General features: G+C 40.7%; 5 protein-coding genes across 5 annotated transcripts; 3 read left to right on the top strand and 2 right to left on the bottom strand.

Annotated features, from left to right (window-relative positions):
- Positions 1-6,058: 6,058 nt before the first annotated feature.
- BCR41DRAFT_345296 (hypothetical protein) lies at positions 6,059-6,628 on the top strand (the record flags this gene model as incomplete). Its single annotated transcript, XM_022022688.1, has 3 exons — positions 6,059-6,152; positions 6,186-6,351; positions 6,374-6,628. Coding segments are annotated over 3 exons (300 nt in total), but the record flags the coding sequence as incomplete, so codon positions are not given.
- Positions 6,629-9,225: 2,597 nt separating this feature from the next.
- BCR41DRAFT_317023 (armadillo-type protein) lies at positions 9,226-11,951 on the bottom strand. Its single transcript, XM_022021262.1, has 10 exons — positions 11,705-11,951; positions 11,422-11,520; positions 11,213-11,315; positions 11,024-11,099; positions 10,525-10,875; positions 10,291-10,378; positions 10,011-10,174; positions 9,753-9,878; positions 9,477-9,578; positions 9,226-9,366 (listed from the first exon to the last, which is right to left on the bottom strand). Exons 1-10 carry the CDS (start codon positions 11,825-11,827, stop codon positions 9,243-9,245), a joined length of 1,356 nt encoding a protein of 451 aa, XP_021886120.1. The 5' UTR covers positions 11,828-11,951; the 3' UTR covers positions 9,226-9,242.
- A 162-nt stretch (positions 11,952-12,113) lies between these two features.
- Positions 12,114-13,136, bottom strand: BCR41DRAFT_345286 (hypothetical protein). The gene is made up of 3 exons (XM_022022687.1): positions 13,009-13,136; positions 12,392-12,772; positions 12,114-12,357 (listed from the first exon to the last, which is right to left on the bottom strand). Exons 1-3 carry the CDS (start codon positions 13,082-13,084, stop codon positions 12,257-12,259), a joined length of 558 nt encoding a protein of 185 aa, XP_021886119.1. The 5' UTR covers positions 13,085-13,136; the 3' UTR covers positions 12,114-12,256.
- A 222-nt stretch (positions 13,137-13,358) lies between these two features.
- On the top strand, positions 13,359-15,077 carry BCR41DRAFT_331038 (hypothetical protein). The gene is made up of 3 exons (XM_022021780.1): positions 13,359-14,177; positions 14,289-14,662; positions 14,813-15,077. Exons 1-3 carry the CDS (start codon positions 13,843-13,845, stop codon positions 14,977-14,979), a joined length of 876 nt encoding a protein of 291 aa, XP_021886118.1. The 5' UTR covers positions 13,359-13,842; the 3' UTR covers positions 14,980-15,077.
- Positions 15,078-15,497: 420 nt separating this feature from the next.
- Positions 15,498-18,043, top strand: BCR41DRAFT_418512 (ATP-grasp domain-domain-containing protein). The gene is made up of 8 exons (XM_022029632.1): positions 15,498-15,676; positions 15,770-15,932; positions 16,114-16,213; positions 16,389-16,479; positions 16,625-16,777; positions 16,905-17,091; positions 17,220-17,381; positions 17,550-18,043. The coding sequence occupies exons 1-8, from the start codon at positions 15,605-15,607 to the stop codon at positions 17,939-17,941; spliced, it is 1,320 nt and encodes a 439-aa protein (XP_021886117.1). The 5' UTR covers positions 15,498-15,604; the 3' UTR covers positions 17,942-18,043.
- The last annotated feature ends 7,715 nt before the right edge of the window (positions 18,044-25,758 follow it).

Below are 25,758 nucleotides of genomic sequence, written 5' to 3'. Positions count from 1 at the left end.
AACTAGCAACTAAGAGTCAAAGGTATAGACTTACAGGCGATCGCCTTCCAGAAAACCCGCTGTAATCATCGTCAGTCTCGAATTCGCACCTATTCTCGTTGAAAGTAGGGTCTTCGTCTAGATTTTCTGACTTCCTGGTTGAATGAGTGATATTCATCAAAGTCGTCGTTATTTTCTTCGCCATACTCTTCGTCATACTCTTCGTCATACTCTTCGCCATACTCTTCGCCATGCTCTTTGTCAAACAAGAAATTCTCACTCTTATCATTCATCGTTGAATAAAAAAAAGGAATTGCGTTTCAAGGTCAGGCAGACTGATTCAGGAAGAGGAATGGAAAGTGGGAGCATGAGAACAGAAAAAACTTTATTAAACAAAACAGGAATATGGACAAAAAAAGTTTTATCGTATATCGAGGGTTCTCTCCTCCACGAGGGGAACAAACTGTTTTATGTGGATTGAGTAAATGGGCTCAACATATTTAAAGATTGTTCCCTTTGTCTCTTTGCGAAGGCTGTTGCAAGAGAAGAATCTAGTACAATTGTATCAGTGTTACTTGGCGTCACAGACGATGATTATTGGTCTTTAAGATCTTTGAGATATAGAGATATAGAAGCCTAGCTATGGAAGTAGAAGTTGGCTTTGACTATATATAGTCAACATTAGTAATAAAGAGAAAGCAGAGGCAGAGATGCCGAGCATTTACTGAATTATTAAAGTACATGGCCGCTTTGTGAGACAAGATCAGACAAATAAAGTTAATCTGTCAACTGTTCGTGGTATTAAGCGTGTTTATAGGGATGATGCAGAAGGTTCTCTGAGAATTGAATGAGAATGAGAATGACAATGGCAATGGTAATGGTAATGGCAATGGTAATGGTAATGGCAATGGTAATGGTAGTGCGAAAAGAGAAGAAGCCTGTTATGCATGCAAATGATTGTGGATTTTTTTAAGCCTGTATGCTTTTTCTTCAGGTTGGCGCTGTTTGTGCAATAGGTTTGTGCTGTTTTCAGAACAGGTTCGCGCTGTTTTAGAAAAGGTTTGTGCTGTTTCAGAACAGGTTCATGCTGTTTCACAACAGGTTCATGCTGTTTCAGAACAGGTTCGCGCTGTTTGGGCAATCAGCTTGTGCTGTATGGGCAATCAGCTTGTGCTGTATGGGCAATCAGCTTGTGCTGTATGGGCAATCAGCTTGTGCTGTATGGGCAATAGGTTTGTGCTCGTTTTCTTCCAGCACGTGCTGGAAACCAAAACATCACGCCCTTTCTCTTCAGGCTCAGATCTCTGGATTCAGGATCAACTTTATAGTGCTTTGCGGCTTGAACAACAACAATATTATTAAGTCCATTCTCAATACGCGCGTCTTCAAAGACTAGAGTTAACGTACAAATGTCCAGCTTTTTCTTTATTATATGCTCTCAAGCAATGAACTAGACTTTATAATATAAATGCAACACTTACCTCGAATTCAAATTCATGGCCAGCCAGGATATCTACTTGATCATTATCCTTCTCTTTCTTCACTGTCATCCTCTCTATCCTTCCCAGAGTTTGACGCGTCAAGGGCTTTTCTCTAAAGCATAATTATTGCTTTGATATCATCAAGGAAAGCATTGATACAGAAAATTATTATTATATATATATTATTCGTGTTTGAACACTTAGAATATCTTCAAATCCACCGATCAATATCTTTTCAATTTGATTGATGGCGAGAACATCATTGATAGGAGCATCAGTAACAGCTTCTTGTTCTTGGAATGAGGTATTAGACATGTTCATAGTGGGATGAATGTAAGGTGAAGAGTGGATGTGCACACTTTCGATTGTGTGGTGAAAACAAGAGAGTTAAAGAGACGAATAGTGTTTGTGTATTTAAATAATACATGTTACGTCACACTTGGGGGCCAATTCAATCTTTAATCGCATGGCGTCTTGTGCAACAAGAAAAAAAAATTTCTCACAGACACACACAGCATAGCCCAACCTTGAAATAAAGGAACAGATTTATCAATTGTCGCTCCTTTCTTTAACTTGCTTCACTTCATTTTTGCACTCTCCTCTTCCTTTTCTTCCTTTATCCTCTTTTCACTTTTTTCTTATTTCCCCCCAGTTTTGCTCCCATCAATTTTGCTCTTTTATTTATTCCAAGCCTTCATTCATTGCCTTTCCTTTCCTTTCCTTTCCTTTCCTTTCCTTTTTTTTTTCTTTTTTTCTTTTCCTCCCTCAACTTCATCTCTAGACAATTTTGAACCATCCTGCTACTGAATTATCATCCTTTGGCATTTTTATCAACCTTTCCCTATTTTCTGTCCTCCGTCCATTTACACCCTTGTTTTTGAAATCACAATGGGAAGCGACAGAACATCACCACGATGCCTATCACCTCGAACTAAACCGTATGAAAGGAAAGAAGAAAGAAAAGGGGAAGCGAAGGAAGAGTCTTCAAGCACCAATGACCCTAAAATCCCCGAACCAACCAGCCTACAGATTTATTGTATTGTTGATGGAGAAGCAACTTCTTTTTCTGTAAAGATTCTTTCCAATTGTTCAGTCGATGAACTCAAGCAAATCATCTATTCGCCTGCTAGGTTTGGTGATATCCCACCAGAGAAGCTAACTCTCTACAGGGTCTCCATCCCTGACAAAGGCAAGATCGTCGTTGAGTCAGAAATCGAGTCAAAAGAGGCTCTTACAGTCGCGTCAAGGAAGCTTGGGGACATATTTATTTCCGAACTTCCAGAGGAAACTATCCATGTTTTTGTCAAGCCACCACAGCGAGGTATATCTTTGGCTCTTGATGGACTGATTGTTGATATTTCCAGTTGATGAAGCTTGGTTTATATCTTAAACGGCCATGTGCATGATATCACCATTTGGTTTGTGTCTTGATAACTCAACGTTCTTTCTCATTATTCGCTTTTGATACTTAGCTCAGAAAAGAAAACAAGATGAAGATTCTGGTGAGTGCTTTTGGCCGAGAAGCTGGTTATTGATCAATTTTAGAGTGATGTGCAGTGCAATAAATCAAAAATATTGACTTTGATCACTCTATCTCCTTTATCAGAGTCACCCTCTAAAAAAGCTCGTCCAAGTATAAGTAGCAGAGGTGCTCTTAGGGATGCGATTACAGAAGCGGGGCTTGTAACGAAAGGGATAGTGAATGGTAGCCCTGTCCTCTCGCCTCTCAACTCGAAAGAGAGGGTCAAGGTGCTTTCGTACATGGGGGAGGAGTTATCAGGAGATAGTATTTACTACAGCATTGTTAGCGTGGCTTGCGAGCTCCGAAATTCTGGTGGTATCAAGGGTTCCAAAATATTGACTGCCCCTGAGGGTCGTGTCTTCCCTATTGCTAAAACAAGGCATCTTTATATCAGAGAAGAATATGAAAAGCTTTATGACCATATTACATCCAGGTTAAGTACCCCTCATGAAACTGGTTTGAACCGACTCTTTGTCACTGGAACACCTGGAATTGGGAAGTCAGCCTTTTTGGTCTATTTTGCCATCCGCCTCCTTGCCGAACACGATGAGGAAAATCCACCGATTATTATTTTCCAAGATAAGCAGCATGACAGATGTTATGTTTATGGAGGAACAACTTGCCAACGTAAAGGGAATACAACGATGTTCGAAGATTTCCTTGCTCGACCTGAAACGTGGTACTTAGTTGATAGTAGTGAGAACCCTCTACCAGATCAAGCCAGGACGATATTTGCGGCATCACCAAAAACTCTCAATGAGCAGTACGGTGAATTCGCCAAGGAAACTGCACGCTTTAGCTACTATCACATGTCACTCTGGAGTTTGGACGAGCTTAAAGAATGTAGAGCCAATGTAGAGTATTATCATCTAGTGGATGAAGAATTTTTGGAGGAGCTTTTTTACAAGTTGGGGGGAGTACCAAGACAGGTCCTACAGGCCCCAGCCTTTTCACTATCCATGGATCAAGAAAATATTAAGGAAGCTAGAAAAAGTGCGTTTTCCCGCGTCAAGGCGGCCATTGACACACTCGAGAAGCCAGCAGATCTTGTAAGCCTCTTTGCACAAGGAAAAGATGCGAGTGCATTTAGTGGTCGTTTACTCCATAGAGTCCCCACTTCTGACCATCTCGACTTCTACCTGGTGTGGGCATCTCGTTGGGTCGAATCACAGATTATGGACAAAATAAAAGATAACACTTGGGTCGATGTATTGGCGAAACTTGTCAAAGGCGGAGAGGATATAGCTAAAGGCCCGGTGTTTGAAATCTATGCTCATCACTTATTTCGACGTGGTGATATTAGATTTCCCTTTAGGGATCTCCAGTCAGGCGAAACAGGATTTCTTGATTTTCCAGCAAATCCAGAAGTGGTGTTTTTCCGGACTCCAGAGGAATTATCAGGGCTCACTCAAGCAGCTGACAAGTTGTTTGTACCAGCACATTCTAAATTTCCGTGCATTGATTTTGCATTGGGACCCAACAAGCTATTTCAAGTCACAGTAGCAGGGAAGCATTCAATCAAGCAAGCACCATTCAAGGAGATAATTGATTGTATTACTGGACCCTGCTTGAAGGGACACCGATCAAAGTCGAAGGGAGACCAATCAATGTCGAAGGGAAGTGACGATACCATTTTCCTCTATTTTGCGGTGCCAGGAAACGTATATGACGATTTTAAAGTTCAGAAGTTTCGTACCCTCGAAGGTTGGATTGCCGAGAAAACACCTGAATGCGTAAAAGATGTGAGACAGCGTGTTATAAAAATCGACACCGAAGCTGCATATTCAGGAGGATCAGCCGGTACGAATCTGAAGAATTAAATCGAATACCAATCAAGTGGATGAAATTTTGTCTTTTTTAAAAAAAGCATTATACCCGTTCCTTGAGAATTTTTTTACAATGGCTCATTCTTTATGAATGAAGCCATCATCATCCACTTACCTTTTAGACGAATAGATAGAGCGGTTTAATCCGTCCTGCCTTCTACTGGGGCATTTAGAACTTTATAAAGCTGTGTCATTATGCGATCTTGTGTGCAGGATTTTGTGATACTATTATCAAAGAGTTTTGTAAAAACGGATAGAGATGAAGAATCCTGTGGAGAACCCAGTGAGAGTCTGATGATGAGACCCAAAACCATATTATTATCACCAGGACAGCTGGCATAGGAAATTATCCTTTCTCATATGCTTTGTCATCTGGATGCTTGCCACTTGCGGAAGGCCTATCAATTATCATCATCCAGGGCGCCAGAACGTTTAACCAGGAGCTAGGATGACAGCTCCGCTCTAAAGACATAAATGTCGTTTTAGCCCCATGGTGCGTGCACGGGATGGCAACCTGTGATCAATGAGATCATATTTGTTGTATGTTCGGCCAATTCAGTGTCAGTATGTGAAGACGGTGCGTCTGAATCTCTAGGCGTCCAGGGACATGGAATAAAAAAACATCAAGAATGTGGCCAAGGCTGCCACGCGCTTGACCGGTAAAATGTGATACAATATTAGATTGTGTCGTCAATATATTCATAGTTCTCGGTATATTAATGCTACATGCTGTTGAGGGCATCAATCTCGCCAGAATCATCCCTCTCACATCAATTACCTTGGGAGCCATGCTAGACGGATGGGAGATTAGGAGGAAAAGGTCCTTGATGTCTGGGATATCCACGCTTGTTTATAATCTCACCAAATGTTCTGTGTCTTGCGTTCATAGGCGGTTAATCGCAGTTTGGTTTTCGTATACCCCTTGAAGAACGTAAGCAAAAGTGCCTTTATGTTTTATATTTGATGCTCATCAATTTACCCTTTTTACTTGTCCGAAGGTAGAATGACGCCTAGCCAATGGATGCTATTGCAAGTGTGTCCACAGGTCCTTGGAGAAGTTCATTGAGGAAACTCGGTTCCATCCAGGACAGATTTATTCCTAGCGCTCTTCACAAAAGTAGCAGAATTACTTGGTGGAGTTGGCTTTAATTGCCTTGACAAGCTCCTGCAAGATTGGTTCGACAATCTAATCAGGGTCCTTTCGGAGCGGCATCAAGGCAACTCTATGTTTTTGGTTATTTTGAACGAGACGCAGGATATGGGGAGGGGAGGCTAAATACCAGTTTATTAATAACGACAACACTAAGCGACCAATATTATCAGCATTCTTTCATGGATTGGAGGGTTTATCAGAGAATTTACTACAAATCTGCATAGTTCCTTGCGGGATAGGCTTTTGTATTTATGATCCTGCTTGGATTAAGAGAACTGGCAAAGCTTCAAGGAATATCGAGAAGTTCTCGATGACTCGAGGTTCAAGAGTGCAGTATCGTTTCCTAGATGGGATAATCAAGCAAAAGTCCGGACATACTTCAAGACACTTGTACGATATTTGGAGAAACAAGGTTCCTCAAGCTCTGCATCAAAGCTGAGAGGCCATTTTAATGATCAAGCAATCGGGATGCTATATACTTGGTCCTGTGGTCGTCTCCGTCCAATGATCACTATAATAGAAAACCTCATTGGACGTGCCGACGCAGGCCTTTGGAAGCAAGAAATCAAGGGCCTGGTGTGGTCGCTCACTGATCCAGGATATAAAGAATCTGGTAACCTATGCCATGAGTAATCTAGGATTCTGAAGCGTATTAACAAAGGGGATGCAGGAATTAAAACCAGTGTCGACATCAGGGAAACCTTCGGTCGAGCCGTAAAGAATAGGTTACTATATAGTAAAGACTTGATATTGGAGTACAATGAGCCTGTTCCGGTCGAGGCTTCGTTTGCTCGAACTGTCGTTAATCAAAGGAAGAAGGAATTTACGATTGTCGTTGAGCCAATGGCATTTAACATATTTGAAGTGGATGACCCTGGATTGGTTAAATTGGTTAACAGTGTGTTACTAGATGCCCACTACGTCTGGCACAAAGGGCACACATTTTGAGTATTTCAGTCCCGCTTTGTTTAATTTCAATCTTCCAGAATTATAACAATGAACGAATTCTTGGATACTCACTGTAACAAAGACTCAATACATGAATCCAAGTTAATCTCGCTTTTTTTTTTTTTGTTTCCAAAAGAGAACCTGTCTGGACCAGATATCGTCTTTGTATTAGAATCGGAGGGTAAATATTATCCTGTTTCCGTACAGTCAAAAATCGGCGATAAGGTCAAGAATTAAGGATGCCCATAATACAACTTGCCATAATTGCATCAAAGAACACCTCTCATCACCGTCTTCTCTCGGCTTTTGCTCGAATGACATATCCTTGTTGCTGTTGTTTAGGCCTTACTTATCACGTTGGCTTATCATATTGCCTTATCACGAACAGGGTGGTTATTCAGTAGCTAAAGTCAAAGAAGCCCCTGTCATCAAAGACAAACGAATAGAAACGACGTATTCAATATTAGCTTGTTGAACAGCGGATCAAATAAAGGAAAAAGTGAGTCGACTCAAGCGGAGGACGACAAGCCCAGTAGGCCAAGCAGGGATAAGGGACCAAGGAAAAAGTAGCGATCGTTTCTTTTACTTCTTTTTACTCGCCATTGTTTATGACAATGGCACAGACACAATTTTATAATGTGGCACTAATAGATAAACTAAAATATCACTATTTAGAGAACCTGAGCAAGGAGAAGTGAGCACACCAAGCGAATTGCCGCAGCTGCATCATCGGAATTTTCTCAAGCAAGTGGCAAGTTGTTTCTATTGTCTATTCCTATCTTTCCACCCATAAGTTTTGTGTTGGGACCCGACAAGCCATTCCAGGTCACATCAGAGGAGCATCCGATCAAGCAAGCATCATCCAAGGAGATGATTGATAATATTTACTGGATCATGCTTGAAGAGAAACCGATCAAACCTCGGAGAAAAGTGACAATGTCACATTCCTCCGTTCCATGGTCCCAGGCGACATACACGTCAAGCTTAAAGCTTAGGAGCTCGTTATCAACAACGATCAGAGTGTTAAGGCAACACCTAGATATTTAAAACATGCGGGACAGTGTGTCATAAAAACTCATATCAATATCGCATATGCAGGAGGACCGCCGAGGCTCAAGCATGAAGAAAAGAGTCGAATGTCAATCAAGTGAAAGGAATTTTGTCTTGTAATGAAAATACCATATCTATTGAGTATCCTTTTACAATCGTTCATCCTTTATGAACGGAGCCATCACTATCCACTTGCCCTTTTGACAAACGGGATGGCACTTTTTAATCGGTCCTACACACACACCCAAATCACTAGCCTCATTTTTACCAATCATCTCTTGTTTCCATCATCTGCGTTGCCATCTATTATTCTAACATTTTATTACTCTAACATTTGAATCTACTCCACAGTTCTCGTTTCCATCTCTCTGACCTTATTAAGCACACTATCTTAATTAAAGGTAATTAGTTGATTAATTAGAGCATGATGACTCTTTTTACGCGAAATATACCATTCTTTTTTCTCATTCCTCGTTCGTTCTCAATCAAATCAATATCCTAGTCTGGACTTTGAAAAAAAAAAAAAAAAAAAAAAAAAGAGCCATTTTCTGCGGCGAGAATGGCAGAAAAAAAAGAGCCTTTCCTGCGGCGTGTTTTCGACTTTGAAACTTTTTCAAATTTAAAAAAGAGACCTCCAGCCAAAATGTCAAGTTTGGGTCCCAGCCTGAGAGAGAAGTGTCTGCAAGAGCAAGCCAGATTTGCCTTTCGGTACGTGCATGTGCACATGAACTTCGTCCTCAGGCTGGTGACGAGCCAAAGATATTTGGCCACTTTGATAAATATACCCCAAAATGGTTACACCAACAAGACACAGAGAAATGACAGCCACTGCCAAAGACACAGAGCACTCCCTGTCCTAACATTGATTCAGATTCGCTCCAAGGCCTTGAATACACTTCCGAAGAAGGATAACGAAGGCTATCTTTTCTTCTATAATGGATGGCTATCACCATGATGCTGAAAAAAAAAAAAGAAAAAAAAAAAAAAAGAGATAAAAGTTCCTTGCGCAATAAGGCCAAAGCAAGATCTGGTCCCATCTTCTGAACAAAAGCGAAAGAGTTTGGTCTTCTTTTAACTTATTATTATTATTATTATTATTCTGTAATGTGTTTGTGTGTGTTTTTTTAAACCAAAAGGAACAACTAATGTCAATTAACAAGCTATTAAATGGAGAAAACTTTTTTTTTTATTTTTATTTTTTTTAAATTCTAATATAAAACATGAGAGGAACATTGATTTTTTTTTTTTTTTATTTTTTTTGTAGATCCCCATCTTCCTTGTCTTTAAACATGCCCACTGCCTCCAATCAGGGACCAACTGGCGTTCACACTGTTATAACGAACCTCCTGATCAGGGTGCGACATCAGCTCCATAATCTTTTGCTTGACTCCAATCTCTTGTAAAAACCTGAATAATCGCCACACAAACAATCATAAAATCCCTTGGTTAGTTGCACCTCTAATAGCCAAAAAAAAAAAAAAAAAAAAATTCAAGTTGTGCATTTGTTTATAAGTTACTTTTTACTAGCAGGATCCCGTTTAACGTATTGTCCAATGTCATTGGCAGCAACAGCAAGTACGACTGTATCCGTTGCTGTACTGAGCAATCGCGCAAGCACCCTGCAAGGGAGTTAAAAGGAAGAAAAAAAAAAAAAAAAAAAAAAAAAAAAGGAAAAAAAATCCGTTTCATTAGCATGATACATTTTAAGGATTAAAGAAAGAATAAATAAGTATATAAATAAACAACATTAAAAAGCTGCCTGCTGAATAAAAGAAACGTAGTAAAAGGCTAACCTCAAGAGGGCATAGTTATCGTTCTTTAGTTCACGCCAGTTCTTTGTCCAGAAAAGATCTGATTGATGTGGTGGTGACCAAGTCAATCTTCCCGACAACAACTCTGCTTGATAAACCTCAAATGTACTTTTGAGCATGTCCCGGAAAAAAAAAAAAGAATATTCAGTTTGTTAATTATGTATAGAAATGAACCCAAACTACAATTAACAGTTAACAAGATCCTTTTTTTTTTTTTTTTTTTTTTTTTTTGCTACTTACGTCAATGTCTGGAAATTCTCTTCCAATTCCGCCTTGAGATAGTTGACATCCTCTAGGATTTCACCATCGGTCCACTTTCGAGTCGATAGATTCTCTGTAAAAGTCAGCAACTTGACAGCAGCCATGGCAGCCAAATTTGCCTCTGGTGCTTTTTCAACCAAGTTCTATGTTTGTGTACAAATACAAATATAGATTGGACAAGAATTAATACCTGTAATTGCAAAGTCGTTATTCATACTTCTCCTTAATAAAGTGTTCTCTAGAAAAAGTATGGACTTACACGCAAGGTGGAGATGATAACACGAATTACTTTCTCCTTGATGGCTGATTTTGCAATCTCTACAAGTGTTGGGATAATATCGTATTTCCTATAGGTAAATAAATAAAGAGAAAAAAAAAAAAAAAAAAAAAAAAAAAAAAAAAAGGTTTTCATATCAGTCAACGCAATATTCATATATACATGTATATATATTAGTTGACTCGGGCTTTTTCTTTTCATTTTGTGAATCATTACTGATTGAGCTCCTCTGCGATTTGGGTATCAAAGGATAAGATCCAGAAGCAATAAATGACTTGGTATTGCATTTGAGGCGTTGGAGAGTCCCTCTTTATGATCCGGACCAATGCATCCATGGCCTGAGGTGTGTTCCAATAAATGAGTCTCAAACTTCTCTGGCGAAGGGCAGACTCCAATACCTGGACAGCCAGATCGACTACTGAATGATTGTTACTCTGTAGCTGAGCTGTTGTCCATCGGAACAATTCCTGTGCAGCATCTTCGTTCGGTTTAGGACTCGCACACAGAAGCATCGTCAAGATCTTGCTGGCCTTTAAAGGTACAAATTCATCATCACTTCGTAGGCATCTTTTATATATGTGTGTATGAATATACAGGTAAGGGTATTGATATGATCACGCAATGAAAAAAAAAAAAAAAAAAAAAAGAAGGGTCAGATGTTATCACAGGTTCTGCACTCTTTTACATACATATATACATAACATATTAACCTTACTTTAAGAGAGGGGCATAAGGAAGAGTGGGGTCACCCTTTGCAAGTCCTAGGAAATAAGATGCTCGTTCTTCATGATCTATTTATTTTTAAAAATAAAGAAGAAAGAAGGAAATCAACATGAGAATATTGAGATTTTTTAATATCTCAATTGCAAGTAGGCAAGTAGAAAGAAAAAATCTTATTTTTTACCCATAAGTAGATCATCAACCAATATGAGAATCGATTGAATCGTATCGACACGGACAAGTTTTTGTAAGAGACTGATGAACAACTCAGCATATACTTTTCCCTCCTTTAATAAATAAAAGAAAAGAAAAGAAAAAACCCCAGTCAAAAGAAATTGTCGGTTTTGCTTCAAATGGATTTGACTCTGCTAACTGCTATTCTCAAAGGCGTACCTGGTCAACCACCCGAGACAGGTCCTCGCCTGTCTTCTTGTCTACAGCTTTAATGTATTCCAATTCCTTTTGTGTAATAAGTGTAGCTCTTTGGTAACCCTAAGAAGATAAGGAATAAATTAGTGATTGGGCAAATGCCTCTACTGGTGCTGTTGTTGTTGCTTTGGTTATTGAGGTTCTACATGGTGCAGTCTGCTCTGGAGCAGTAAGACTAAAGTCGAAGTGAATGAAGTGAATAGTTTTTTTTTTTTTTTTTTTTGCTTTGCATGTAAGAGTAATGTACCTCCCACGGGATAGGACGTGCTCTCAAACCAGCGGTCAACTCGTCCAGGTACGCGTTTGAGACGAGTGCGAGTGGCACTTCTGGTACGTTACTGTTGCCGTTGTTATTGTTGTGAATGACCATACTTTTGTAGGTTTGTAAGGTTTAGTTTTATGGCAAGTGAATGAGTATGAGGTTATATGGAAAGTAAAATGACGAGAACAGCAAAAAAAAAAAAAAGTAAAAATGCAGATAAAGTGGAAAGAGGGGGGAAAGCAGCAGGTGCGCGTGAACAATTCTGTCGCGCCTACTACGAATAAATGGATAAATTGCTTCCAAAAGAACGTCACAACCACCTTATGGACAGAGCCCTCCTATCGAAAAGACCTTTCACATCTTCACCAAATCGTATAGTATGTATAGTATGGTACTAACATGTATTGATGTATTGTAAATATTTCAAAAGTTGCCAAAGCTATTCCGTAAATTGTTCTAATGGTTGCCAAATGCCCCTCCTCCCCTCTCCTCCTCTCTCTCTTCTTCCTATAATCCTCCTCCTGCTCATTGATGGAGCTATGCCTTGTCTGTTGCTGCCTTCTTGGCCTGAGCTTGAGCCTGAGTGATCTTATCCTGCTTAGCCAAGCCCTCCAAACGGAAAGCACGTCCTGGATTGTCTCTCAAGTAGAAAAGTTTTGCTCTCCTGAAAACCTTCTCCTCGCTTCATGATGCGGACAGATTTGATCAGGGGTGAATATAGCATGTATTTCATCTCGACGCCAACTTTGAGGACCACGTTCCTGGACTGTGAATTACTGTGGAGACCACGGCGGTCCATTGCGATCAAGACTCCGATGAAGGTGCTGGTCTTGTCAGAGGACATTGAGTTGAGTGTCTCTACAAGAACCACATCTCCAGGACGGAGACAATCCGGATGGGATTTGTTGAAGAGATTAGAACGACCGTCTGCTCCCATCCGTTTGATCTCTTCCTTTGAAATCAATTCCATTAATCCCTGTCCACGAGTGTTGGGTTTGAATTGCTTTGGTATTGATACAGAAGCTGGAGCAGTGTATACGGGCTTGATAGCAGCTATTTTATATAGATATATGAAGTATATAAAATGTATGTGTATATATAGGCAGGACAAGAAGGGAAGAAGGGTTGTTAATAGTTAATCATTGTTCCTGATCAATCATGTTTTTTTTTTTTTTTTTTTTTTTACTAATATTGCTTCGGAAGAAGTTTAAAAAAAAAAAAAAAAAAAGTAAATGCTGATCAAGATCTATAAGTGAAGCAATGTGGCAATGTGTCAAAGAAGGGATTACCATTGGCGGCTGTGGATGCATATCTGGCAGTGATACCGGATAGACGAGTACCAAGTGACCTTGTGAATGAGAACATGCTGGTTGAAAAAGAGATTAATGAATTAATTAAGAGTTACGGAAAGGCTGCCTTTGCTTTGTCAACTGGATATTTTACTTTGACTTTATTAAAGAAAAAGCAACAATGTGGCTTGTGAACCTGTGACCTGGAACAGGATGTAAACGCGTAGTAACTGAGTCGTTGAGTTTCTTTTTTGTTCATTCCACTTTAAATCTTGTCCGTTCCTGAAATTCCACAACACTTTCTCTCCACTCTCTCCAACGCATACTCTTTCTTTCTTTTACTTTTCCTCTTTACTTTCCCACACTCCCTCACTTTGCCCTCTCTTTTTTTATTCTTGTTATTTTGTTATTTTGTTATTTTGTTTTTATAATATCTGTCTCAATGAACGCATCTCCACAGCTGATCTCTCGAGGTTGGTATATGAACAACCTGGGAGCACATTCATCACATTCATCACATTCATCACATTCATCACATTCATCACATTCATCACATTCATCACATTCATCACATTCATATCACATTCATATCACATTCATATCACATTCATATCACATCATGTTTAGCAATGCTAATGTCTTTTTCTTCTTCTTCTCTTTTTAGGGTCAACAGGTCTTGTCACAAAGTCATTGCATGGCCAAAAGTGCCTGTCCATTTCAAATGCTGTCCTTGCTCGTTCAAAATACACGACTGCTACTACAAATAGTTACAAAAGTAGGAGTGACAGCAGCGTTCATCCTTCTTTAGGATGCACAGGACAGGAAGATTCAACCATGATCCATCTCAGGAACCAATCTCATTCACAGCGTCAAAATTCATCCCTCTTCTCCTGCTTATCCTTATCCTCGTCCTCATCCGCGTCCTTGTCCTCTATGGGAAACAGTCCATTTCTCTCTACTCAAAAACATCAGTATACCCAGCTGTTCAGGAAGCCCAATGGTCTGTTATCGCCACCGCAGTTATCATCATCATTAATCTTTCGTCGCTCAATCATTACGAACCATCACTTTAATACGAACAAGATTGTTTCCAAACTTGAATCAAATGGATTCCAACGTGGACAAGCTGAGGGTATCATGCGGGTCATCAAAGCATTCATTGGACAACAGTATGTCTAAATATTATTATTTTCTATAAAAAAAAAAAAAAAAAAAAAAAAAAATCGAAATATTGTAATTATTATCTGCGTAATATTAATACTTGTTGATTGACTATGCAGTACAAACAAGGTCAGGAAAAACATGTTGACGAGGAGTGATCTGGAGAATGAGACGTACTTGTTCAAGGCAGCGTTGACAGAACTCCGGACAGAGCTCCAGATTTTGCGAAAGAACGATGCAGCGGCCTTGGCAATCCGGAGTGAAATCATTTCTCGAGAGATCGATTCCTTGAATCAAAAGTTGAGGGAGGACATTGCGAATGTGAAGAACGATATTGCGATCGATATGAACTCTCGGAAGAGTGATGTGCGTGAAGAACAGAAGCAACTCGAGATTCGGATCCAGTCAATGAGTAATCATTATATGGCCCAATTGGGGGATATGAGGACTCGAATGGAGGCAGCCAAATGGGAAGCGACCCGTAAAGGCATGGGTAAGTACAACAAGTGGGGAAAAAAAAAAAAAAAAAAAAAAAAAAAAAATTGTTGATAAAAGAGGACAGTTTTGTGGCAAAGAAAATGAAAGAAAAAAAGAAAGAAAGAGAGACACTAATGATATCTTTTATGTGTATATATATGAATAGTGACTATTTTCATATCAGCTTCGTTTGTGCTGTTGATGAGCAGGATGTTTATGAAGGATGAAAAGGTGCCGGATGATTATATTGATCCGTATGTGAACCACTCGAATGCTCAGAACAGCACGGATGGCATGGTCCCTGATTCGTTTGTAGTTTCTCACAGGACATGAGACATGGACATTTGTTAAAGATAATTCATGGAGATAGACAGACAAGTGCACAAGAAAAGGAGCAAACCAAAATAAATGCGAACGGACCACTTGAAAAGACAGACTTGCATGAATTATAAAAGTGCTCTTGTGACATTTTCAATGGGACATGTGGGGATATACATATAAAATATCAAGACACATCAGCCATTGTTCAATTGGGAATAAAAAAAGGAGGGGGGTCAAAGGGTCAAAGGGAAAAGGAAAGGGATTGTGCCTTCTCTTTCTCTTTCTCTCTTTTTTTTTTTTTCCCATCGCATGAGCAAGTGAGACTCGGGTTTAATTATTATTATTATTATTATTATTATTATTATTATTATTATTATTATTATTATTATTATTATTATTATTATTATTATTATTATTATTATTATTATTATTTCTCTCATTTACTTTTCACACGCCTATCATAACAAAGTATCTCTTTTTTCTTCTTTTCTTCATTTCTTTTGCTACTCTTCACCTCTTCCTTTCCTTTCCTTTCCTTTCCTTTCCTTTCCTTCCTATACCACACATACACTACGTTCTTTTTATCCTAGGTTTTTTCTTTTTCTTTTTTCTTTTCTTCTTGCTATTCCTATTCACTATGCTCCGACATGCATTCAAACAACGCGTTCCAACCATTGGAATGGCACGACCTCTTCTGGTCCAGCGCCAGGTATATATCTCCTCAACTTGATTATTTTATTTTGCTGTTGTTGTTATTGTTATTGCTATTTCCCTTTTACTAAACACTCCTTTGCTCCAACAGCTACCGACCCTAGCAGCCAAGGCATTTGTAGCCAGTCAAGTCCGGTTCCTAAACTTGCACGAGTATCAATCGAAACAGTTGATGGCTAAACATAATGTGAACGTCCAACGGTTTGCAGTCGTCGAAACACCTGAACAAGCACATAATGCAGCACTAAGTCTTAGTAAGCAAAGGGGAAAAAAATAAAAAAAAAAAAAGAAGAGAGAGAGATGTCATTATTTCAAAATGTGTGTGGGGAAGCAAACTAAAAACTAATTTTTTCCGGACACAAGCATTTTTTATTAACTAAATATTTCTTTCTTTCTTTCTCTCTTCTCTATCCCTCGTATACCCACACCACACAGAGGCAAATGAACTGGTGATCAAGGCTCAGATCCATGCAGGTGGACGAGGCAAGGGTGAGTTTTCTAGTGGACTCAAAGGTGGTGTACATCTGACAAAAGAGTAAGTTGAAAAATATATATATCAAGTGTGTATATCCAAAGACCTATTGCATCTGTATCGTTATATCCAATATCCAATATCCAATATCCAATATCTATATCTATGCCCACACTTATTCAATGGTTTTTATTTCTTCTTTAAATAAATAAATAAATAAAAAAAATAAAAAAAAAAGCCCTGCAAAAGTCCCAGACTTGGTCACGGAAATGTTGGGCTACAAGCTCAAGACAAAGCAAACAGGCGAGGACGGTGTTCTTGTCAGCAAGGTAAGAACAAAAAATAGATAAATAAAAAAGATAATAATGTTAATCTGTTTTTAATGTGTTATAAAAAATAAAAATAAAAATAAAAATTGCTTATCACCAACTACGTTTTCTTTTCTGTTTCTTGATTTTATGCATACATGTCTAGGTCATGGTCGCAGAAGCATTGGACATTGATAAAGAAACCTATTTTGCAATCTTGATGGACCGTGAGAGTGGTGGTCCTGTCTTGGTCGGAAGCCCTGATGGAGGCGTAGAGATTGAACAAGTTGCTGAAACTCATCCTGATCGCATCTTTAAGGCAAGGGCTTGAGCAAATTATTATTATATTATTATTTTTTTTTTTGTTCCACCTCTTATTCAATCATAAAGACTGTCGCTCAACAAGTTTTTATTTTATTTTTTTTTCTTTCTTCATATTCATCTAGACTCCGGTTGATATCGAGACAGGTCCCACAGAACAGCAGACGCTCGATATGGCAATGAAACTCGGATTTAAAGGAAAGACCGTGGCAGAGGCTTCTGATCAAATGCAGAGACTATATGAGCTCTTCTTGGAGGTAGACGCCACCCAGATCGAGATCAATCCCTTTGGTTTAACTCCTGATAATCGAGGTATTATATTATATCCATTGATATCACTATACAAAATAGTATGACAAGATTAAGTTACAGCATTCTTTTGGGAACTAACCAGACTTCTTTCTCTCTCTCTTTCACTTTATAACATTCCTTTCCCAAAGTGGTATGCTTCGATGCCAAGATTGCATTTGATGACAATGCAGCGTTCAAGCATCCAGAACTTCAGATGATGCGTGATACGACAGAAGAAAACCCACGAGAGGTAGAGGCACAAGACTGTGGACTCAATTACGTGGGTATGGATGGCAACATTGGCTGTCTGGGTAAGTGTCTGCCTCTTTTTTAGTTTCCTTTACAACTATATTCATTGCTCTTGATATTTTTTTTTGCTTGTATGTTTATAGACATTATTTATTTATTTATTTATTTATTATTATTATTATTATTATTATTATTTTTTTTAAAAAAAAAAAAAAAAAAAAAAAAAAAAGTAAACGGCGCTGGACTGGCATTAGCAACAATGGATATTATAAAACTACATGGAGCCAAGCCAGCCAATTTCTTGGATGTTGGAGGGGGTGTGACAACAAAACAGGTCAGTCAAGCATTCAAGATCCTGACAGAGGATCAGAATGTCAAGACCATCTTGGTCAATATCTTTGGAGGCATTGCTAGTTGTCTGACCATTGCAGAAGGCATGGTCACCGCTCTGAAAGAGGCCAGTCCAAAGATCAATATCCCTATCGTGGTCAGGCTACAGGGCAACCAAGTGGAAGAAGGCAAAGAGTGCTTGCGCCGATCTGGCTTGAATATCACATTGAAGGATGATCTGGACGAAGCAGCTATTGCGAGTGTCCATCTCGCAGGAGGAGAATCTCATTGAAAAAAAAATCTTCCTCAAGGACCACGCTTTGGGCATTTGTAAATACTCTTTATTGATCTAATCATTTCGGTTAGTTTACCCTTTGCTTTGTTTCCTAATGGCTTTTTTTTTTTCAAAAGATTTGGTCAATAGAATAAAGCAACTCTGCTTTAAAAGAAAGCAAATATGTTTTTATTTTATAGGAGAAATATAAAGATGATAAAAGCCAGAAAGCAAGTCTTTTGACTAGCTGCACTGATGGTGTTATATCTCTATTTTATTTGTTATATTTATTTCTCTCGGCATCTTCGATCCTAAATGGTGTAGAAGCGAAAGAAATGGCATGTTCTGGATTCATTCACTGCAGCTTCCTTCCAAGTCTTTCCTTTTTTTTTGGGTATCAGGAGTGACGAGGACATTTGCCCTTTCGGCCATGCCTTTGCTTAGAACCTGTATGACACATGTATCCTTCCATAACTGTGAATAATAACCAGTTGTACATGAACGTAGGTCGAGCTATGTAAAAGCGTCGTTCCTCTCACTTTAAAACACCTTTTATTTGCAGAGTCCATGCTGGAGTTCAGAGAAGCTTACAAAATGTCTGTGTCATTGAAGGCTTGATATTGAGGAGATAGTAACTTGGCAAGCAGGCCATTTGACCACCTTATTGTAGAAATGAAATATATAACTAACTAGCTAAGGAGGTGTGGGAGCACAGAGTGCCTTTACTTTATTAGGTTGGCATGCATGCTCCCTTCCTCACAATACTGATCAGTTACTATCAGATTTGTCGTATGAACCACTTAGAATGAAATGTGCATCTCCACACTCGTCGCATTCACTACATTTGCTACAAATGAATTGATATCCCTTGCTTCCTTCACTTTTAGCGAGCAATGGCCTTGCTCTGGTCATGTCTCTCTTTGATGACGTATCCAACACATTACTTTCCACTTCACTGATCCTAGGTAGCGTAGATATCGCTGTATTGGCCTCATAGCTTGCTTCGCTGGAAGTCGGGCGCTGCACTGGGTCGCCAACAGCGTCATGTTGTTCCAAAAGCTTTCTGTTTGCTTCACTCAAGCCAGATACATCTTGAATGTTTACTTTATGGGCGTTAAAAGGCTGTTGCTCCGAGCTCCACTTCAGTCGGACATGGCATTGGCCATACTCATCCTTAACAATCTGCCACATCCGGGTAGAGCCATTACTATATGCTGTTACTAGAAAGTGACCTTCTCCAGTAACATTCCATGCAAGATTTGTAATACATTTGTATATATTCGGGACAGCCAAGCACTGGCCTGACTCTGCATCCCATAGCTTTACATCGTTTATGTCATGTGAGGCGAGGTACTGGCCATCGCTAGAATAAGAAAGGTCCATTATATACTCGGTATGTCCTTCAAGTATATGTAACACCGTCCCTGATTCTGTATCCACCACGCTAATTGATCCCCTATAAGCCCCAACAGCCACCAGCTGACTAGATGGTGAAAATGCAATGGGTAGTGGTCTACAATCGAAATTCGTTTCGGAACAGAGCTCGCCTGTTTCTGCATTCAGTAGCTGGAGGATATTGTCGTTCTGAATCAGTGCTATCTTCTGGCCGTCAGGCGAGTAAACCATTGAATCACTGCCGCTAAACTCATAAAGATAGTCCCCTGAATGCGCTACCCAGACTTTGACTATATCACCTTGACCGCGACAAGTAATCTGGCGACCACAAGGTGAGAATAATATATCCCACAAATCGCCCCCATACTGCAAAGTACACACGAGCTTTTCAGCTTGTGTGTCCCATACATCTACTTGTCCACTTTTATAGCCAAAAGCAATTTGGTGGCCAACAGGTGAAATATCAAAGGTTTTGATCTCATCGCTTTTGGTTTGTGATTCCAAGATAAGGGCAGGCTGGCCTGTTCCAGTATCCAGAAGGTGAACACGATGATCACTGTAGTCATAAAATGCAAGCAGCTGACCATCAGATGAATACTTGACGTCAGTTGGCTTGTATTGTAAGACGTAAACACATTGTCCTGTTCGACTGTCCCATACACGCACTATATCGTCAGTGCGACTGAATGCGGCCATGTACTTCCCATCCGGTGAAAGCCTTGGTGTGCCGATATCAGATGTATGACCATAGGACACATGCCTAGATTGGCCTGATTGTGTGTCCCACAGTCGTATCGTTCCATCTTCGCTGAATGATGCAAGCTGATGGCTGTTTGGTGAATATGCCACATCATATATCATGTCAGGGTGATAATAAACTGCGTTTAGTTGTCCTGATCGAGTATCCCAAATCCGTACTATACAGTCCCAATAACCAATAGCTATCTGTTCTCCATTTGGTGAATATTTCAAGCATTTGATCTGACCGTCATGGTCTTCAAAAGTATGGATGACTTCTCTTGTTTGCATATTCCACTGATATACTGCGTACTGGGAAAACGTAGCGGCATATTTCCCATCAGGTGAATACTGAATACCCTCAACGGAACCTTCTTTATGCTCCCAAGTCCACTTCTTCTGACCAGACCTAGCATCCCATACATCTAGTAACCTACTGCCACCACAGCAAGTGATGATTTCCTGACTGTTAGGTGAATATACAATTTGCAAGAGTTGATATTCCCACCCTTGGAGTATCAGAATGAGCTCTCCTGACACCGCATCCCATAGCCGCACTATCTTGTCTTCGCCTCCAGTTGCAATCTGCTTCCCATCCGGTGAATACACCACATTCCCCACCATACCAGTGTGGCCCTCTAATGTGTATTGGATCACGCCTGACTTGGTATCCCACACATATACTGGTCCATCCTTGCTTCCTGAGACGAGATGATTTCCATCAGGTGAGTATACTACACATTCGACGGTGCCTGCATGGCCTTCCAACTTATGGACTTCTACCCCTGATACTGTATCAAACACATAAACCACACTACTGTCACTTCTGTACCATATGGCAATGCGTCCACTGTCTGGAGAGTATGTAAAATTAATGAAGCCGCCAATAATGATCTCTGAAGTCATGCGCTTCTCCCATGTCAGAGTATCATATATGCTGACATGGCTCTCCTTGGTGTCACGATTATACACAACCGCAGCTAGTGTCTTGCCATCAGGCGAGTATGATCCTTTCATTGCAATCCCCTCTTCTTGAAGGAATGCCCACTCTCCAAACTGTACACCTGACATCTCTGCTCCACTCAGGTCTGCCTTCTGAAGCCAACAGCCGCGAAGATTGACTTTCCTCAAGTCTGCTCCTTGTAGTTGAGCACTATCAAATATACCATGGCTAAGATCAGCTCCTGGGATCTGGATGCCTCGTAAGTCTGCTTCGCTGAACGACTCTCTTGCTCGGACCAGTATCGTCATTGCATTTGCTGCTGCTATCCGCCATCTCTTGTCGCTCTTCGATAGCTCAACATACTCATACAACTGCTGCTTGAACTTTGGTTCAATCTCAACACGCTCTTTCAGGAACTCAAGGATCGATGGCTCATTCACAAAGCTTCTCCACACCAAAGGCGATGTCTCATCTGCTATGGCTGAATCTAGCTCACCTCCATCCGCTTTACTCCCTTCCACTTCAAAGCTGAATACAGAGCTGACACTCTGTCGGCGACATTTCAGTGCTGTTGCTGCTACTGTATCACCTGCAGCCGTATTCATCTCTTTCCGTGGTTCGAACATCGCTCGTACCACACAGTACTCCAGAATAGACCGATGCACAAACCGATACTGATCGCCTGTACGGCTCAGAGGTGATGCTTCTCGAAGGAGGTACTTCTTGCTTCCTCGGCTAAAGTACTCTCTTTTCCATGCTTCTTTGCGCTTGCATGGATACTCCACCACTGGGTTGCCATCTTGATGCTCGTAGATTGCTACTGCCAGTTCTGTCAGGTACCTAATCCCATTCTTTGCGAACCCTTCCTCACACAGTATCTGGAGCATCTCTCTATCTGTGCTATCTGTTGTCGATATCTCGCTTAGTCGCTTCTTGCCTCGTTCGATCCACGACTCAATGAACTGATCATACAGTGTGATGCGCTTGACCTGTGTTGTGGAGATGCCTTGATGTGGGTCTATCATTCGTGGCAGCACTTGTAGTGCCATCGATAGTATGAATGGGTTCTTTACAAGCTCTTGTAGACTAGGGACCATCTTGAGTGCACACTGATAGTCCTCCACACTCCACAATATGTCTATGCTTGCGACATACTGTTTGATGTACTCATCGATCTGATCCTCAGAGAATGGCACAATCGCAGCTTCTTGGAACAATCCAGCATCTGCTTGATGGTTGCGGTCCATAGGCTGGAAGCGACTTCGATAGTCTACTCCAAGATACTCACTGCGACAGCTGATCACCATCTGACACATCCATTCACCAGCATGGTTGAGGTTGTTGGTAACATACAGGTTCTTGGTCTGCATGGTCTCATCATATCCATCACACACCAAGATCAATGACCGACTCCTCTTCAGTTCCTTGATCTGCTCACTCGTGAAGCCATACATCCGCAGTTGCTTTGCAACCATATCCTTTGTTGGGTCATCGATGGCTGGCAGGTTAATGAACAGTGGGATGCGGCCATGGTTCTTTTGATACGCTTCCCACAGAGTGGACTCTAGATTACAGTTAAATGTCGACTTGCCTGCTCCTGAATCACCTTGGATAAGCAGCACTTTCTGCTTGCTCTTCAAGAACTCGTTCACTTTGTCCATCAATAGGAATGATTCGTCATCACTAGCTTGAGGATTCGCTTTGGCATATTGGTCAACGTAGAAGAACCTGTCGCCTCTTGTCTCCATCCGCTGTTGCTTGAGTAAACGTATGCTCTTCTCCACATCAGGCTTATTCTGTGCACGATCGAGCAGTGATGGAGATGCAGGTGAAGGCAAGGTGGCAGTGAAAAGATACTGTGTTGTTGACTCATTGATATCTCTATCCGCAGCAAGGTCATGGAGGAGTGTCTCTGCAGCTACAGAGGAATACATGTGGAACATAATGTACTATGCTTATTAGTATCGCTGCTTCTTGTTACCGAACCAACGACCTAATATTGAGGTAGCATGACTACTCACCTTGCAGGCCATCCTTCGTCGACAAGGCCAGTCTCTTGAGGATAAATATAATCCATTGCTTGATCTCAGGATGGTGACCCCAATCATTGTCATTCTTGTATATCTCTCCAAGGAGAGCGACTGCATCTTCTCGAATTTCAAGGGTTGACTCTGTGTTGGCTGCAAGCTGTCCTAAGCGCTGACATAGACCCCATTGGAACTCTAGCCTTTGTCGACAAGGTGACTTATACACAAGGGTCTTGACCTTGGTGATCTCGCCTGAATGAAGAAATACATCAACTCCACGGAGTGCAGGGTACCATGCACTCTTGTGACTAAAGCTGAACCCCTCTTCTATAGACTGTTTGAATGTAACCCCACTCTCATACAGTGAAACTGCGTTGTTGTACATACTCAAACTCTTGTCAATAGCTCTTGTCACAGATGGAAGCTGCTTTTGAATGTTGGTTAGCTCGTCCATAAAGGCATTTAGATCCAGGTCTTTGATTGCACTCACTACTCCAAACACTCCTCGAGCCACTGCTGATGTACGCCGAAGCATAGCTTGCATTGGTGTCTCATCATTTGGGATATATAGCAAAGCTTGAGAAGCATAGGCTGCATGGTATACCAGGTGAGGATCAGAGCTCTCTTGTAGTTCTTTCAAGTAGGCTGCTAGTGGTTCATGGAGTTGTTCTCGCTTCAGACCCTTGACTTGGTTGTCGACCATGGCATCCAGCACATGTGAGACTGTCACACACAGTTGATAGATGTGACTGCCACACTGTGAATGCGTGCTTTGTAAGCGAGAACTGAGGATATTGAGGATGTTGACCAGATCATCAGAATCGAGGTATCCAGGAGAAGTATGCTGCATCAGCTGAGCCAGTCCTTCGAGCAAATGAGTATCCAGCATGATATTCTGACTGATTCTGTTGATCAAGGCCATGAGCACTGCCCTGTATTGATCATAGTCAAGGACTGGAGCCAGCATCACAACCTCAGCAACAGCAGGCCCATTCTTGACACTCTCCTGGATGAAGATTGCAATGACATCTGAAGCCAGGTTGTAAAGTCGGAGTTGCTCATCTTGATCATTCGATGTGACTAAGAACCACTGTTGCTCCTGGACTGTGAGAGCAGTCAGTGATTGATGTGCAGTATGAAGCAGACTAAGGCAGTAGACGAGTTGATGGGTACCATCCAGATGAGCACCTAGATCAGGCAGACTGTACTTGTGCACCACTGGAGGTATATCATGGTCAAATATGTCTTTTGAGGAAGTTGGAGGATTGTGGGTTGTAGAGGCCTCTGGTGCCTTGATAGTATCGTCCACTCCATTGGTATAGGTGCCGGTATCCTGTTGAGAACTTTTGTTGTCGCTGTTATTGTCCCTGTTGTTACACTGGTTATTATTGCTGTTACTATTGCTGCTGTTGTTGTTGTTGTCACCATATTCATTATTGCTATCACTGTAGCCATCTTTGCTTGTGTTGGTGGCTTGATGAAGTGTGCCTGAACTATCTGAAGTTGGATTGACCTGTCGTACATGACCCCATTCGGCTGCGTACTTGTGGCCTCTTTTCGAATGATCTGGATGACCAAGATTGTCGAATAGCTCACCGATATCATTCAGAGCAGCACTGATTGCCTTACACAATGTTTTATCTGTTGAGGCTGAGAGAAGAGACTTTCGATCAGACCGGTGTATTCGAGAAAGAACACTCTCAGCATCCAAGCAGATCTCTAAAGTGAGTACAGGGTCGTTTGTCTTGTGTGCATGTTCCAAGTAGATGGTAGCAAGGTCCAAGGCTTTTTGAGGCGGGAGTTGTCCTCGTTTGGGCATGCTTTGCATCCATCCCATTTTTCTTTGTTTTTTTCTTTCACAGCCTGTAATTGATAAAGGCAATAGCGGTTCGTTAGATTGGTGATGTTTCATCAGCAAAGCGACCAACAAGTTAATGACGGCGGAGGAAGCCTTACAGTGGAGAACTTGAGAACGTGAATGTGTATAAGATAGTCTATAATACGACAGAGAAGTCGAGCAATATAAAAGGGAGATGGAAGAATGGATGATGTGCTGAAAGAATAGTGGAAGGAAAAGAAAAAAAAATGGGAGTGGTTCGACTCTTCAATGATGGGGAACAAGGCGGCGAAGGCAGTCAAAAAAAAAAAAGATGGGGGCGCAATATTTTCTTTGTGTAAACCATCAAGATTTTTTTTTTTTTTTTTTACTTTGCATATTCCTTTTTTTTTATCTCCCTCCTCCTTGGTGGCCAAAGCAGCTACACTTTTCCAGCTGTCTATTTACATGTGGCAGAGAGAAGGAGAAGAGGGGAACAAAGTCAGCTTTCATCTTGCCATAATTATGACTGACCCGTACTTTCTCAAGGTTCCTGAACCGTGTGCCAACTATTGCTCTGCTGGATGAGAAGGAGAATCAGATGTCAAGACTGGTGCCACAAATCTGAAGGAGCAACAAAAAGTGATTCATTCTCTAATCTCCTTTGATGCCATTGCATTGGCTTTTACTACTTTTATATATATATATACTTTTAATAAAGTGAATGGGTTGTGGTGGACTAATGTTTTCTAATGTCTTTATTTTGCAAAGACATCAGACAGGACAATCACACATTTCCCTTTTGAGGGAAAATGCACTTCAATTTTGGAGGGAAAAAAAGGCTCTTCGGGTATATGTGTGGAGTAAAATTTGTTGGAACTTTCTGTTCAGCTTCATTCGTTCATTCGCTCGTTCA

The sequence above is a fragment of the Lobosporangium transversale genome (assembly GCF_002105155.1).
Source record: "Lobosporangium transversale strain NRRL 3116 chromosome Unknown BCR41scaffold_2, whole genome shotgun sequence".
In the NCBI taxonomy this organism is placed as follows: Eukaryota; Fungi; Mortierellomycota; class Mortierellomycetes; order Mortierellales; family Mortierellaceae; genus Lobosporangium; species Lobosporangium transversale.
The sequence above is the reverse complement of the archived record's forward strand: the minus strand, read 5'-3'. Positions and strand labels throughout refer to the sequence as shown.

Coding starts and splice junctions, on each gene's coding strand:
- BCR41DRAFT_331038 (XM_022021780.1), top strand. CDS start 13,843: ATGATCCATCTCAGGAACCAATCTCATTCACAGCGTCAAAATTCATCC. Junction 14,178..14,288: donor AAAGCATTCATTGGACAACA/GTATGTCTAAAT, acceptor TTGACTATGCAG/TACAAACAAGGTCAGGAAAA. Junction 14,663..14,812: donor AGCGACCCGTAAAGGCATGG/GTAAGTACAACA, acceptor ATATATGAATAG/TGACTATTTTCATATCAGCT.
- BCR41DRAFT_418512 (XM_022029632.1), top strand. CDS start 15,605: ATGCTCCGACATGCATTCAAACAACGCGTTCCAACCATTGGAATGGCA. Junction 16,214..16,388: donor GGTGTACATCTGACAAAAGA/GTAAGTTGAAAA, acceptor TAAAAAAAAAAG/CCCTGCAAAAGTCCCAGACT. Junction 16,480..16,624: donor ACGGTGTTCTTGTCAGCAAG/GTAAGAACAAAA, acceptor ATACATGTCTAG/GTCATGGTCGCAGAAGCATT.
- BCR41DRAFT_345286 (XM_022022687.1), bottom strand. CDS start 13,084: ATGTTCTCATTCACAAGGTCACTTGGTACTCGTCTATCCGGTATCACT. Junction 12,773..13,008: donor TGCATCCACAGCCGCCAATG/GTAATCCCTTCT, acceptor TATATAAAATAG/CTGCTATCAAGCCCGTATAC. Junction 12,358..12,391: donor CATCATGAAGCGAGGAGAAG/GTTTTCAGGAGA, acceptor TCTACTTGAGAG/ACAATCCAGGACGTGCTTTC.
- BCR41DRAFT_317023 (XM_022021262.1), bottom strand. CDS start 11,827: ATGGTCATTCACAACAATAACAACGGCAACAGTAACGTACCAGAAGTG. Junction 10,175..10,290: donor TTATCATCTCCACCTTGCGT/GTAAGTCCATAC, acceptor ACACAAACATAG/AACTTGGTTGAAAAAGCACC. Junction 9,879..10,010: donor GAGAATTTCCAGACATTGAC/GTAAGTAGCAAA, acceptor CATGCTCAAAAG/TACATTTGAGGTTTATCAAG.